This window comes from Oncorhynchus gorbuscha, linkage group LG12, assembly GCF_021184085.1.
Source record: "Oncorhynchus gorbuscha isolate QuinsamMale2020 ecotype Even-year linkage group LG12, OgorEven_v1.0, whole genome shotgun sequence".
Classification (NCBI taxonomy): Eukaryota; Metazoa; Chordata; class Actinopteri; order Salmoniformes; family Salmonidae; genus Oncorhynchus; species Oncorhynchus gorbuscha.
Genome location: NC_060184.1, coordinates 14,582,673 through 14,598,914, shown reverse-complemented (window position 1 = coordinate 14,598,914; position 16,242 = coordinate 14,582,673). Strand labels below are relative to the sequence as shown.

Here is a 16,242-nt window from a genome sequence, read left to right as displayed (position 1 = left end):
CAATCAGATGCATCCTCTAGTTATATTCCCGGAAGTTAAGAATAGCCTGTCATTGCGGAAGTAGCTTCAGTGAAGAAAACCTTTTTTATTGAAAATTGAAAGATAATAATTTACTGTCGTGAGAAAACGAGTCACGTCATATAGTTAGAGATTACTACCCGTTTTACTGTGTCTATTGCTGGCTTTTTGAAAAGGAGTAAAATGTGTAATGGTTGTGTGCAGAAAGAGTACCCCGACAGGGTGAGTCTGGTTAAAAAATCGGACCAAAACTGAGAATCTAGTGTAAACATATTTGCAGTAGTAGTCACCTAGTAACCGTATATAACTCTGTATTTTATGATGACTGCTTGTATCAATTTTACGTTGAAGAGGATCTTTCTGTCAAACTGAATATGGAATCTAGCTTAGATAATTGTTTGTCAACTTTAAAATACCTTCATCTCTGGTTGTCAGGGGAACACATGTTTGGAGAATGGCTCCTACCTGATGAACTACCTGGGCTGTGCCAACTGTCACCAGAGGGACTTTGTGTTGATCAGCAACAAGGCCACAGAGGATGAGGATGGAGAGGAGATAGTCACCTATGATCGTGAGTCAATGTTGTTCCAGTGATGTTTCGGGTCAAAAGTTTTTGCAACAGCAAACAAAAACAAGCATTTCTAATTGGACAATTTTGTACAGTATCTCCCAGTTTCTTCTGTTTTGTGTCTAATGAACATGGTCCTGAGAAAGGAATAAGGGATAAGGAATACCTAGGATAGGATAAGTAATCCTTCTCCCCCCCCCCCCTTTAAGATTTAGATGCACTATTGTAAAGTGACTGTTCCACTGGATGCCATAAGGTGAATGCACCAATTTGTAAGTCGCTCTGGATAAGAGCGTCTGCTAAATGACTTAAATGTAAATGTAAAGGTGTGTGTGTGTATGGCTGTGCTGGAGATGATTTTCATCTTACGAGTGGCCTTTCTTTACTACCTGGCAGATGTGTGTAAAAACTGTGACCACGTCGTAGCCAGGCATGAGTATACCTTCTCTGTGGTGGACGATTATCAGGTAAAGACTTCTCCTTTTGAAGGTTAAATACTCACTGAATAACAGTGCAATAGTACCCTGTTCACGCTACTGAGCCAAGCCGAACCAAGGCAAGTTGTACTATTCTGGCCTGGTTACACATCCACCAGAGTAATAATAGAGAACATATCCGAGCTAGCACAGTAAGGTTCAGGTCGGCACAATGGTGTGAAAAGGGTTGAAGATTTCCGTACCATTATGTGAAAGAAACTATAAAAAATGATGTTGGTCCAAGGTGGGTGTCACAATGGTAAATACCTCATAACTGCATTGACTATTCTCTGTGATTTCTCCCCTGACGGTAACGTCATGGGCCTCTATCCACTCCAGGAGTACACAATGTTGTGCATGCTGTGTGGGAAGGCGGAGGACTCCATCAGTGTGCTGCCAGATGATCCCAGGCAAACCGCCCCTCTCTTCTAGAAGAGTACAATGACAAACTGAGATGACCAGATGTAAACAATCAAGAACTGCAAGCTCAACATGGACCAGAAGTCACATGAAAGAGATGGACTATTAGCATTCTAGAAAATAGACCAGGTATTCTAGAACACATATCACTTCTCAAACCCAAAGCCATATAGCCATGCATCTCTATATGGCTCTGCCCAGACATAACATTTCACTTATAGAACACAGAGCTTGTCTAAGATGGCAAGTCCTATATTCATCAAATTGAAGGAATAATACCTTATTCTTCTTCTTCTAATAGTCTTCTTTAACATAGACTTTGCATCAGCATTAAGGGTAAGCAAAGACTACATAGTATAGTACATGCTACTCTTCATTGACCACAGATGTATATACTGTCCAATTTTGCTAGAATTAGATTTAGGGCCTAGTTCACTCAGTAACAACCCCAACCCCCACCCCATAAGCACTATTAGAGATTCATCTTGGCTTATCAGAGCGCGAGAAGAAGCTACTACCATATCACATTTACCTAAGGATCTACATTAAGTTTGTTGAAGGTTTGGGGGCTATGGGTTGTTTCTGTATAGGGCCTATGTTGGGGGCTAGGGGTTGTTTCTGGACGGGGCCTAGGTTGGGGCTAAGGGTTGTTTCTGGACAGGGCCTAGGTTGGGGGCTAGGAGTTGTTTCTGTATAGGGCCTAAGGGTTGTTTCTTGACAGGGTCTAGGTTGGGGATAAGGGTTGTTTCTGGACAGGGCCTAGGTTGGGGCTAAGGGTTGTTTCTGTATAGGGTCTAGGTTGGGGCTATGGGTTGTTTCTGGATAGGGCCTATGGGTTGTTTCTTGACAGGGTCTAGGTTGGGAATAAGGGTTGTTTCTGTATAGGGTCTAGGTTGGGGCTAAGGGTTGTTTCTTGACAGGGTCTAGGTTGGGGATAAGGGTTGTTTCTGTATAGGGTCTAGGTTGGGGCTACGGGTTGTTTCTGGATAGGGCCTAAGGGTTGTTTCTTGACAGGGTCTAGGTTGGGGATAAAGGTTGTTTCTGTATAGGGTCTAGGTTGGGGCTAAGGGTTGTTTCTTGACATGGCTTAGGTTAGGGTTATTTTTTAGGGCTTGGAACCCTAGTTTGACTGCTGTTAAGGATAAATCATTCTTACAGATCACATGTCTATTTAAATATATTTGACAGTATTGTTTTTTAAATATTAAGTAAAACAAATGTTTGTATGTTGGGGGGGGCAATGGAACTTGACACTGTACGCATTTGTTGGTTGCATCATAGCGTAATAAAGACAACGTGTAGGTAGTCTACTACTTTGAAAATCTATTATTTCATATATACTTTACAGAAATATAAACACAACATGTAAAGTGTTAGTCACATATTTCATGGGATGAAATAAAAGATATCAGAAATGTTCCATTCGCACAAAAAGCTTTTCTCTCAAATTTTATTGCACATTTGTTTACATCCCTATTAGTGAGCATTTCTCATTTGCCAAAATAATCCATCCACCTGACAGTTGTGGCATATCAAGAAGTTGATTAAACAGCACGGCCATTACATAGGTGCACCTTGTGCTGGTGACAATTAAATGCCACTCTAAAATGTTCAGTTTTGTCACACAACACAATGCCACAGATGTCTCAAGCTGAGGGAGCGTGCAATTGGCATGCTGACTGCATGAATGTCCACCAGAGCTGTTGCCAGATAATTTAATGTTAATTTCTCTACCATAAACTGCCTCCAATGTCATTTTAGAGAATTTGCCAGTATGTCCAAACAGCCTCACAACCGCAGACCACATATAGCGTTGTGTGGGCGAGCGGTTTGCTGATGTCAACGTTGTGAACAGAGTTCCCCATGGTAAGCAGTGGGGTTAAGGTATGGGCAGGCATAAGCTACGGAAATTGAACACAATTGCATTTTATTGATAGCAGTTTGAATGCAGAGAAACTGTGATGAGGTCATGAGGCCCATTGTCGTGCCATTCATCCACCGCCATCACCTCAGGTTTTAGCATGATAATGCACGGCTCAATGTCTCAAGGTGCTGCACACAATTCCTGGAAGCTGAAAATGTCACAGTTCTTCCATGGCCTACATACTCACCAGACAAGTCACCCATTGAGCGTGTTCCATTTCCCACCAATATCCAGCAACTTCGCACAGCCATTGAATAGTGAGACAACATTCCACAGGCCACAATCAACACCTGATCAACTCTGTGAGAATGAGACGCGGCATGAGACAAATGGTGGTCACACCAGATACTATGGTTTTCTGATCCACGCTCCTGTCTGACCAACCGATATATATCTGTATTCCCAGTCATGTGAAATCCATAGATTAGGGCCTAATGGATTTATATCAATTGACTGATTTCCTTATATGAACTGTAACTCAGTAAATCTTTGAAATTGTGGCATGTTACCTTTATATTTTTGTTTCACTAAATGCCATATGTACACTTGATTTGATTTTCTGTAGCCCTGAAATTATGATAAATTATTCTGCAATGGGGAAATAAAAATACTCTTATTTTGCTGGTCTGCATCATAAATATATTTGATCGGGACCAGTTTATTAAAAAATACAGTTTTTTTTTTTTAAAGCGGACACTGTACAAATGATTAAAAAAAATAATATATTTGCAATGATATCCATGCACTTTTTACATTAATTCAGTATGAGTTGTAATTTTTCTTTACATTCCAACATTGTGACACCTCTGCACAACAAAAGCATACAAATACATTGTAAATATGCCAGAATGAGTGACACTTTAAATAGCTCGAATTACAATTTGTTTCATCTACTGTAGTGGTTTCTAAAGGGAAGGAGGAATGAAGTTTACATACCCTGGTCCTCACAAATGAAGGCTGATGTGTTGGTGCAATAAGAGGAAAACGTAGTTTGATTGAACAGCATTAAAGTGCTCTCTATACTAGGGTAAAATGGTCCATATATACACACGAGGAGACCTTTCCATTCCTCAAATATGATACAATACAGATCTTTTTGGTCTCATTGCATACACACATACATAGTGTTAAGAGCACAGGACTAGGGTCGGGGAGAGAAGAGTTGGCATTCAAGGTTTTTTAGGAAACCTTTTCTTCGTTTCGACTGCAGCTACATTTGTCAAGTACTTTCAGTTCGAGACGCATCCAACAAATAAATAGACACATTCTATCATACATTTTACATTACATACAGTACATTCCCTGGAGTACAGTAGTAGATAATAGATATTTACACATGCTATCAAAGACCAGATACAGTATATTCTCTGTACATACATTATTAATGTCTTAGTCACCATTGCCGCCTGGGTCGCGTGCAGTGGGGAGGAAACGTTTTAAATCTCAGTGAAACGGAGAGGTACATCCTGAACGTGTCTGTTAACCGGAGCAAAACGTTTTACTACAGTGTGCCCTTCTGAACAGCAGGTTGGCATTTATTGGGATTACTCATGTACTGGAGGCAGCGCTGCAGGTTGGTCACTAGCTGACAGCCACAAAGTACAAAAATATAATTTTAAACCTAACCCCATGAAGACCTAATTGTTACGATATATAGCCAATTTTGACTTTGCAGCCGGCCTATCTAGTGGAAATCGCTGAGCTCTGCCTCCAGGACAACATTCATCCTCCTTCTGCACAACAACCTGTTGCCAATTCTGTCCACTTATCGGCTCACTTTGCCACTGCCTTTGCCCTCGTGGCTGGAGACCCTTCCTCGGGCACCGGGCCCTGCACCCCACGGTATTCCCTGCTGCCCGCTGAGTCTGTCCTGGGGGTACCGTGGAGGGGGAGGGGACCCCGAGAAGCTGGACGGAGAGCAGCTGCGCTCCACGAAGACCCCACCCCCCTCGCGGAGCTCGTGACGGGAGGGGGAGGAGCTGAGTGAGCGCTGCAGCAAGGAGGAGGAGCTACGGGGGCGAGGCGGTGGACTGAAGAGTGCACCGCTGCGGTCCTTCATCAACTGGGTCAGGCTGGCCAGGAAGTCAGCATCGCTGGTGCTGCTGGCGCGCACCCGGAACCGCCGGTGCCTACTGGAGCAGAGAACAGAATAAAAATAAAAAACTGCAACCCTTACTATTACAGCATACCAAGGTTGCGTTCGGCAGGGCACAATGTTGTAGAACTTTTAGACACGGCTATGTAATGTAGAGCAGACAGACTGAAAAATATGAGGCTGTCCAATGAGAAATTATGCCAGCGGAATTCATCATATTTCTATATGCAATGTGCCATAACGCTTGCCCTACTGAATGTTGCCCATTGCTGTGACATCATGCCATGTTTTTCATACCTGTTGTCTACAGCCGGGCGGGTGGGCGGTTTCCCGGGAGGCGGGCGAGGCAGGAACCTGCCGGAGGAGAGCTGCTGATGCTGCTCGGGCCCCAGAAGAGGGGAGTTAACGGGACGCGGGATCTTACTCCTGCTGCCCGAGGAGGAGAGCGAGAGGGAGAGGGGGTCACGGTCCTCCCCAAGCCAGTCGGAGCGTGAGCCGCGGTCCGAGCAGGACAGGAGACGCTCTCGGACACCACAGGGTAGCAGGTTGTCGCAGGAGAGGGATGGCGAGGGCGAGTGGGAGGGCGAGCCGGGCACAGGGCTGCTCCAGCGGTGACGGCGATCCGTGGTGAGGGGGGTGGGGGAATCCGGGGCGGTAGTTGGGTCTCGTACAGGGATGCGGCTCAGTCTGGACAAGGAGGGGGAGTCCCTTTGCAGGAGGACCGGAGGGGGTGAGGAGGAGACAGTGACGGCATTCTCTGCGGTGCCTCTAGCTTTCTCAACCTGGGGGCGCTGGTTGGGTTCAGAGGAACGGTCGGGGAGGCCAGAGTCGCTCTCTGGGTCTTTATCGTTGGCGAGGTGGGCTGGAATGAGGCTTGGCACAGGGCTGGGTGCTGACTGGACCCTCTCACCAACCTTGCCCTCTTGGGGGTCGGTAGGTCTGGTGAACGGGGCCTCTAGCGGTATGGCTTCACTCTTCTCTGTCACGGGGGACTGCGGTACGGGGTTGGGAGACTGTATATTGAGACAGAAGGCAGAGATGATTGGGAGACGGGGTGAGGAGGCACAAGTAGAGTGAAGTTCAGATTTCTCTGTGTATCTGGTGTGTGTGTAGAGTTCTTAGAATTAAAAAAATAACCTGCAGTAAAGTAAAAAACATTTCCTTCAAAGTGGATGTAAATGCACCGTCAGGGCCATTTCTAAGAAATGCTGCACCAAAACATTTAGAGAAAGTAACATTTGAATTCCCAGAATAGATCTGTACGTATGCATGGAGTATCTGTGTGAGCATTTCTTCTGCCAAACCTTCACTCACCTGCTCCATCTGAGCTCGGCCCAAGTGGCCTAGCATCCCAGGCAGCCTCTTGCCGCCCAGTAACCAGGTACAGGGCAGGGCCATGTGGGACTGGATTGGACTGATTGGGCCTGAGGGAGGCTGTTGGTCCTGGGCCTCTGCTTGGGTCCCTGGTTTATCCCCATCCAGAGCGTCGTCTCCTGGAGGCTTGGCTGCCCCCGAGGCCCCGCTGCCTCCCCCCTGTTCCAGCTCCAGCATCACCCACTCCTGGGAGTCTCCCTCCTGGGGTACAGTGCTAAGGTTGAGGGCCACAAAGCCTCCACTGCTGGCCCCAGCCCCCTCCTCCTGGTCGGGGGTCCCTGTCGCCTGGTCATCATCACAGGGGGTGCCAACCTGCTCCCCTTGCCCACCGCCGTTCTCTGGGATGGTCTTCTCTCGCTCCTGAGGACGCTGCTTCCCCAGACTGGAAATATAGAAGACATTTGGGAATTGACATTTGCGTAATCGTTCTTTAAAGTTGACTAATGGAAATGAGATCTGCCTAACTTGACAATGAACAGTCTAACAAAATAGAGCTTGGCTGAAACAAAAACCTGAATACAGAAGGGAGTCTTAAGGACTGTTCATTTGTTAAAACAAATCACTCTGCCTCTCACTCTGCCTGTAGCACAATATAAATGATTCAACTACTGTAGCACAATATAAACAATTCAACTACTGTAGCACAATATAAACGATTCAACTACTGTAGCACAATATAAACGATTCAACTACTGTAGCACAATATAAACGATTCAACTACTGTAGCACAATATAAACGATTCAACTACTGTAGCACAATATAAACGATTCAAATTCTGTAGCACAATATAAACGATTCAACTACTGTAGCACAATATAAACGATTCAACTACTGTAGCACAATATAAACGATTCAACTACTGTAGCACAATATAAACGATTCAACTACTGTAGCACAATATAAACGATTCAACTACTGTAGCACAATATAAACGATTCAACTACTGTAGCACAATGGTAAAAGGAACTGACTAGGCCTCGAGGAAGCGTTCAATGGTGGGCTTGGGTTCGGGGGCCAGTCTCTTCTCAAAGGCCAGGCTCTGGCTGTGTCTCATTCTCCGGAGCAGGGGGGCTGCCCGGTCTAGGAACATGGTCTCTGAGCGCACCCGTCTGGGAGAGCTCTGGACGGAACCTGTGTTGGGGCTCTGGTTACCCCCTTGGTTCTGGCTGTGCTCATCCTCACTCACCACCTGGAGAAGGGGTAGGAATGTGTCACAAAAAAGGTGTTGGGAGTAGGAAATACTATTTTAAAGGTAGATTCCACAATATGAAGTTAACAGTTGACTTCCTATACACACACAAAGAGGGGATGAGGTAAGAGGCTAATCTCATTCAGCCCCTTGCTTCTCCCTTAGTAATATATTTGATTGCTGTTGCTGTCTATGTTCGGGTCATATCGTCACATAATTGTGTCTCAGTGGTGTTCTGCACATTGTTAATGTAGCTGGACTAAGAACAGTAGAGTAGCTTGAAAAATGCTGCTGGTGACATAGACATGGTTAGCTGAACTGCAGCAGTTAAAGGAAACTAACAGGGATGTTTATTTCATAGCATGTTCCTCTGTCTCAAACCCAGTATTTATTTTTATGGTCAATAAATTTAAAAAGTGTGTGTGTTCCAATCCGGACCTTCCTGATGAGTGCTTTTTGTTGTTTCTGGGCTGCGGTGTGTTTTCGGTTGCGATTGCGGTCCATCTCCTCCCACACGTCGGCACCCTGGGCAGCACGTTGGTGCTGGACCGGGATGGGGGGACAGTTGTCGGCGTCACTGAGGCGCTCGCCCTGCAGTACGTCCTCAGTATTCTCCCTCTGCAGCTCGCCGGGGAGCACCGAGGCGTTGGCCATGCTGAGGGAAGAGAGAGAGAAGGACAAAGGGACAACGAGAAAGATAAGAGAGAGTAAGAGACAGCAGAGAGAGAGAGGCAGGGAATGAGAAAAGGAGAGAGATGAGATAGAGGAAAAAGAGGTGGAAGGTCATTCAGCTGCTACTTCTCAGAGCACAAATTAGGACTGGTTTCCATGGGGATCTCTGACCGACTATGAAGGTGTCCCCTTCCCCTTGAAAAGCTTGGAGTGTAAAAGCAACCTATGGGTTGACTGGCACGAGTCAGACAGAAGTTGGATCCCCTCAATTTGAAGGAAGATATTATAGTCCAATCAGCAAATGCTGACCAATGAGGCATTAATTACAAGCATTCACACAAATATTCTAGAAGCCAGACAAAGTACATTTCTGAATCTTAGAATAGAACAGTTACTACTTTGGATCTGAGTTGCAAAATTTCAGGAACTTTCCCAAAATGACCAAGTTTTCCAGAAATCCAGGTTGAAAGATTTCTGGAATGGGGATGGAATAAGCAAGAATTTTGGTTAAGTTACCCAACTTTTGCAACCCTACTTCTGATACCACACAGTTCTACCTTTCCCCTACTTTTTTAAACAATTAGTCCACGATTATTTCAGTTCTTACCCCATGTAAGCTGGTGTGAGGCGGGTGAATTGCTGAGCGGTGGTGGCCGAGGCGGTGATGGTTAGCATATCCTCCGAGTCGCACCTCTCCCAGTCATACGGGTCGTTCTCCAACACACTTTGACTCTTCATGGCATTCTCAAACACTGATATTAGTAGCTGGAACAGAACAACCCAAATCATTAATATTTAGCATTACGAGACAACAGGAAGATTATCTATTGTCGGCAGACAGAGGCACAGGGGTTGGGGTCATTTCCATCCAAATTCAGTCAAATTAGGAAGTAAAGATTGGAATTTCAGTTTATTTACTGGATATTTATGAGGTAACGAGCATGTATGGAAAGCTATAGACCTGATAGTCAGGCTTAGTGTAGTAGTCCAAGGTCAGGATATGATCCAGGAAGACGCTGAACTCTGAAGGGAGATGTTTGAGCATTAGGTGATGGTCGTAGGCCTCCTTCAGGTTCCCCACCTGTTCCTGTGAGTAGAGAGAAAAGAACATGAACACACATGCACGTACACATACACATGCACACACACACACTTACTTTGTCTTTGACCTTCCTCCATGGTAGCTGGCCCACCATGAACTCCACCAGCATGTAGAAGAGAGACCAGAGGTCGTCATGGCGACCCATCTCCTGCAGACCCCAGACACACACATCATGTGTGAGCAAGGTGAGAACAGTCATACAGCTGTATATATATATACACACAGTACCAGTCAAAAGTTAGGACACACCTACTGATTCCTACCTGGTTAATTAAAGGTGAAATAAAAAATAAATGAAAAAAAACTTGGGTTTTTCTTTATTTTTTACTATTTTCTACATTGTAGGATAATAGTGAATACATCAAAACTATGAAATTACACATATGGAATCATGTGGTAACCAAAAAAGTGTTAAACAAATCAAAATATATTTTATATTTCAGATTCTTCAAAGTTGCCTTGATGACAGCTTTGCACACTTGTAGCATTCTCTCAACCAGCTTCATGAGGAAAGTTTTTCCAACATTCTTGAAGGAGTTCCCACGTATGCTGAGCACTTGTTGGCTGCTTTTCGTTCACTCTGCGGTCCAACTCATACCAAACCATCTCAATTGGGTTGAGGTCAAGAGATTGTGAAGGCCAGGTCATCTGCTGCAGCATTCCATCACTCTCCTTCTTGGTCAAATAGCCCTTACACAGCCTGGAGTTGGGTTTTGGGTCATTGTCCTGTTGAAATACAAATTATAGTCCCACTAAGCACAAACCGGATGGGATGGCGTATCGCTGCAGAATGTTGTGGTAGCCATGCTGGTTAAGTGTGCCTTGAATTCTAAATAAATCACTGACAGTGTCACCAGCAAAGCACCCCAACACCACCTCCTCCAAGCTTCAAGGTGGGAACTACACATGCAGAGATCATCTGTTCACCTACTCTGCGTCTCACAAAGACACACCAGTTGGAACCAACAATCTCAAATGTGGACTCATCAGATTAAAGGACAGATTTCCACCGGTCTAATGTCCATTGCTCGCGTTTCTTGGCCGAAGCAAGTCTCTTCTTCTTATTGTTGTCCTTTAGTAGTTGTTTCTTTGCAGAAATTCGACCATGAAGGCCTGATTCACACAATCTCCTCTGAATTGGTCCACCCACACAGACAGCATCGTGAAGAAGGCGTAGTAGCGCCTCTTCAACCTCAGGAGGCTGAAGAAATTCAGCTTGTCACCAAAAGCACTCACAAACTTCTACAGATGCACAATCGAGAGCATCCTGTCGGGCTGTATCACCACCTGGTACGGCAACTGCTCCGCCCTCAACCGTAAGGCTCTCCAGAGGGTAGTGAGGTCTGCACAACGCATCACCAGGGGCAAACTACCTGCCCTCCAGGAAACCTACACCCCCGGATGTCACAGGAAGGCCATAAAGATCATCAAGGACAACAACCACCCGAGCCACTGCCTGTTCACCTCGCTATCATCCAGAAGGCGAGGTCAGTACAGGTGCATCAAAGCTGGGACCGAGAGACTGAAAACAGCTTCTATCTCAAGGCCATCAGACTGTTAAACAGCCACCACTAACATTGAGTTGACTCCAGCCACTTTAATAATGGGAATTGATGGGAAATGATGTAAAATATATCACTAGCCACTTTAAACAATGCTCCCTAATATAATGTTTACATACCCTACATTATTCATCTCATATGTATATGTATATACTGTACTCTATATCATCTACTGCATCTTTATGTAATGTATGTATCACTAGCCACTTTAACTATGCCACTGTTTACATACTCATCTCATATGTATATACTGCACTCAATACCATCTACTGTATCTTGCCTATGCCGCTCTGTACCATCACTCATTCATATATCTTTATGTACATATTCTTATCCCATTACACTTGTGTCTATAAGGTAGTAGTTTTGGAATTGTTAGCTAGATTACTTGTTGGTTATTACTGCATTGTCGGAACTAGAAGCACAAGCATTTCGCTACACTCGCATTAACATCTGCTAACCATGTGTATGTGACAAATAAAAATTGATTTTATTTGAACAGTTGATGTGTCTGTTTCTTGAACTCTGTGAAGCACTTATTTGTGCTGCAATTTCCGAGGCTGGTAACTCTAATGAACCTATCCTCTGCAGCAGAGGTAATTCTGGCTGTCCTCACAAGAGCCAGTTTCATCATAGCGCTGGATGGTTTTTGCAACTGCACTTGAAGAAACTTTAAAAGTTTTTGAAATGTTCATGTCTTAAAGTAATGATGGACATTTCTCTTTACTTATTTAAGCTGTTCCTGCCATAATATGGACTTGGTCTTTTACCAAATAGGGCTTTCTTCTGTATACCACCCCTACGTTGTCACAACACAACTGATTGGCTCAAACACATTAAGGAAAGAAATTCCCCAAATTAACTTTTAACAAGGCACACCTGTTCATTGAAATGCATTCCAGGTGACCACCTGGAGAATGACAAAATGCCAAGAGTGTGAAAAGCTGTCATCAAAGAAAGGGTGGCTACTTTGAAGAATCTCAAATATAAAATATATTTTTTGTTTAACACTTTTTTGATTACTACATGATTCCATATGTGTTATTTAATAGTTGTGATGTCTTCACTATTATTCTACAATGTAGAAAATAGTAAAAATTTAGAAAATTAGTAGGTGTGTCCAAACTTTTTAAAGGTACTGTGTGTGTGTGTGTGTGTGTGTGTGTGTGTGTGTGTGTGTGTGTGTGTGTGTGTGTGTGTGTGTGTGTGTGTGTGTGTGTGTGTGTGTGTGTGTGTGTGTGTGTGTGTGTGTGTGTGTGTGTGTGTGTGTGTGTGTGTGTGTGTGTGTGTGTGTATATATATAAATAATATTATATATGGTTGACCCAAAGTAAAAGAGAGGGGGAGAGACTCACCTTATTCTTGTGTGCATTGACTGAGGCATAGCGCACAGTTCCTCTGAACCCTGCCACGGGACGGGGCTGAGAGAAAGAGAAGAGCGAGAGAGAAAGAGAGATAAGAAATTAGATTCAAGCTGGAGTATTTACACTAGCATACTACTTAGAATGCATGCCCAATACATTGCTTCATTATAAGTGGACATTGGACTGTAGCCAGAGAATTGCACAAAGGAAACTGGGACCTAATACATAAACACACACACATGCACGCCACAGGCAGGCACGCACACAGGGAGGAATACTTACAGGGCGCACTTCCTGACAAGAGTTGGTGAATTGCCGGGCCAGACCAAAGTCAAGCATGTAGCAGCATCGGCACGTGCTGGCCAGGCGCCCCATGGCAAAGTTTGACTGGAGCGGTAAAACACACAGGTAACATCAGTCAGTGCTACTCAGTCTCGTCCTTAACATTAATCTGATTGAACAGGCAATTATCTCAAGGTAAACCCGGTAACACTTTTCTGCAGAGCCTGGTATAAAATAAGTACCATGTGCTATTATTGTCTTATTAAATGTTCCTTCTTAATAAAAGTGTCTGGGATTTAGTCAGGATCATTACGAGATGACCAGGAGACATTATAAGGGGGTCATACATGCTTATGACAAGTTGTGCAATACATTATTACTGCATAATAATGCGATATACCTGCATTAATGATTTAAGTTAAGGTGTTACTAGGAAGTCGTTTATGCTCTCATTTGGTTCCCTCACTCCTGATGCATCACCCCCCACTGTTCCCTCGTCGTGACCCCATGACCTCTTACCGGTTTGATGTCCCGGTGCAGGAAGCCCACAGAGTGGATGCTCTCGATGGCCTCCAGCATCTGCCTGCCCAGCCTCAGAGTGGTGGAGATGGTGAAGGTGCCACGGGACATAGTTCTGCGCAGGTCTGCCAGATTCCTCCCCTATAGGACACAGAAAAGCAATGTTTGTGGGATGGAGTTTGGGACATTGTCATGGTCACCCAAGGCTGAGGTACTCAATCATGCATTTACACACATTTTGAAATACGTTATTTGAATCCACAAATCACATTACAATCAAAAGGTTTCAAATATTCCAATGAGCGGACACGCTGCACAGCCTACCTGAAGCTCCATCACCACATAGTTGAAGCGGTCATTACGACCACAGCCCACAAAGCGACACACGTGATCTTTCCCTGAAACAGAGAAACATAAATGTAGCTTACATGTCCTAAGGCACACCAGGTATGTACCGTATCTGGCTAAACGATTCATGTAAATATGCAATCAATATATAAAGTTTTGATGCAGGGTTTTAAGTGAATTTCCTAGTTATGGACATTTCAGTGTTTTACTAACGATGTCCATTTTAGATGTATTCCTCTCTCTCACCCTGGAGCTTCTTTAGCACAGCCACTTCCATCTTCAGCACCTGTTTGGGCTGCTGTGCAGACTCCACCTTCAGGGCCACGTTGACCTGGCTCAGTTGATCCAGTACCTCGTAGATCTCCCCGAAGCCTCCCCCACCAATCTTCTTCACCTGCAAATGGAATGGAGGAGAAGGTAGAATTCAGGTAGTAAAGAAAGAAGAGAGGTGGTGGGAGAGGAGAAAGCGACAATGAAAATCTAAGTGTCGTGTGTGAAAAGTTCCATACTGTACCTAGGGGGAAAACAATGGTACACACACCAGCAGTCCATATCCTACGTTGAACATGATATCCTGAAGAAATGTTGAATTAATGAACACTTACGCAACACATTATAGAAAGCCGCCTTGACAATATCTCTGCTGCAGTCTGGCTATGAGAAAGGGCGCAGCAACAAAACAGATTTGACGCAAGCTAGCTGTGCCCTTTCTGCAGCCGGAAGTATTTATAGTCACTCACCACTCTCCATCTCTCCCGGACCAGGTCTGTCACTGACAGGATGTCTGCCGCCTGCTCTACAACGCAACTCATCTCGAGTGCTCCCAACGAAGGTCTGAACCTGGCATTAGTGTCACTGGCTTCTTACTGCGGTAAGGGAGAAAGGACAGAGACAATTAGATGTTTAATCTGACAAATCGTGCAAAAGTATTGGAGACCTTGGCTACCTCCATCTACATGTGTCCTCAGTGAGATGTCTTAATTTGCGTGCTGTCACTGTCATTTACCAATAAACTAATGTAAAGGATGTATTGAAACATTTTAATCTATTTGTTTATACACACAGCTATAACAACTATTGTTTATATCAAACTGGATAATCACTGAAAATATGAATAGCCCAATCCGCAGAATCTACAACCTCTATTGCACGCTAGCTACTTTTTTACTGCACTAGGTGGTTTTAAGAATGTAATACTCATGCATTACCACACGGACAGAATGACATTAGAGCTGCTTGTTCACAACTTCCCTCAACCCTCTTTGATGCTTCAGTTAGCCAACAGACATAGCTAGCTAGCAATTTACCAAACCAACATATCAATACTATTCCAGCATAGTCAGCACATTTAGACAAAGTCAATAAGAATTTGATTTGATATTATCGGCCAAGCTGGTTGGCTCGCTAGCTAACGTTGGGTCTAATGTCTTGCAGTAGAGGGAGAAATTGTACAGTTAACTGGCATTGATACAATTTGCTAGCCTGCACCAGGACGACCTTACCTTGCTTCGCTTAACAATAAAGCGCCACCCTCTGGCTCGGCATCCACTGCCTGGCAGCGTTAAGCTAGTTATCAACAAACCAATGCTAGCGAAGCTATCTTTCTAGATAACTAACGTTAGCTAGTTACAGTACCTAGCGAACTATCCGACATGTACCAGCTAGTTAGTTGGTACAAGCAAATGTTTTTTTTCTTATCTCTGGATTAAGTCATTTAGCTACTAGCAAAATAGCTAGCATGCAATTTAACGTTAACGTTAGCTAGCCTAGCTAGCAAGGCAGATGCACATGCGGCAGTTTCATCCTAACTTATTACATCCAAACCTACCTTGTTTGATTGCACCATTTCCAAACATGTAGGTACTATTTAAAATGCAGGCAGTTAACTGACATATCCACATATCCATTGCTGTGAGTCCTGCTCTCAACTCTTAAAACATGTTATTGTGCACATAACGGAATGGCTAGAAGGTTTCTCCTCCGCTCATTCACACAACAGCATCGGTTACGTCACGGGAAAGCGCTCCCCCTTAACATTGATCATCCCTCTGCATCTTTGCAGAGTTCTCTCTGTTTGTCTCCGCTGCCGGGCTAGGAAGACGGAATATAGATGTCACTGTCACAGCATTATCAGAACCAACAGTGTTTCCTGGCACATGCGGAGAATGTGATGAGATTGTGAGAGTACAGTATTATGCGCAAAAAAAAAAAGTGGCACCCTCAGGACAGCAACGCAGAGTCAGTGCAGTACTGCATTGACACCTGAATATTATTGACAATGACAGGGTACTGGCATTGAACAAATTGCAGTTCAGACAGCCAATTAAA

At 44.3% G+C, this 16,242-nt stretch overlaps 2 protein-coding genes across 4 annotated transcripts; one reads left to right on the top strand and one right to left on the bottom strand.

Annotated features, from left to right (window-relative positions):
* Positions 1–33: 33 nt before the first annotated feature.
* On the top strand, positions 34–2,795 carry churc1 (churchill domain containing 1). Its single transcript, XM_046293195.1, has 4 exons — positions 34–240; positions 454–589; positions 983–1,053; positions 1,402–2,795. Exons 1-4 carry the CDS (start codon positions 202–204, stop codon positions 1,492–1,494), a joined length of 339 nt encoding a protein of 112 aa, XP_046149151.1. The 5' UTR covers positions 34–201; the 3' UTR covers positions 1,495–2,795.
* Positions 2,796–4,114: 1,319 nt separating this feature from the next.
* LOC123990570 (tau-tubulin kinase 2-like) lies at positions 4,115–16,242 on the bottom strand. Of its 3 annotated transcripts, none has more exons than XM_046291180.1 (15): positions 15,743–16,242; positions 14,655–14,780; positions 14,161–14,308; positions 13,891–13,964; positions 13,567–13,707; positions 13,048–13,152; positions 12,757–12,822; positions 9,895–9,987; positions 9,699–9,824; positions 9,345–9,502; positions 8,504–8,720; positions 7,848–8,065; positions 6,816–7,257; positions 5,799–6,514; positions 4,115–5,535 (listed from the first exon to the last, which is right to left on the bottom strand). In XM_046291180.1, the coding sequence occupies exons 2-15, from the start codon at positions 14,724–14,726 to the stop codon at positions 5,172–5,174; spliced, it is 2,940 nt and encodes a 979-aa protein (XP_046147136.1). In that variant the 5' UTR covers positions 14,727–14,780; positions 15,743–16,242; the 3' UTR covers positions 4,115–5,171. The 3 variants fall into 3 exon arrangements, with proteins under 3 accessions (XP_046147136.1, XP_046147135.1, XP_046147137.1); XM_046291179.1 differs by having other exon boundaries at positions 4,115–5,538; positions 15,743–16,240; XM_046291181.1 differs by lacking the exon at positions 15,743–16,242 and adding an exon at positions 14,429–14,488 and having other exon boundaries at positions 4,115–5,538; positions 14,655–14,782.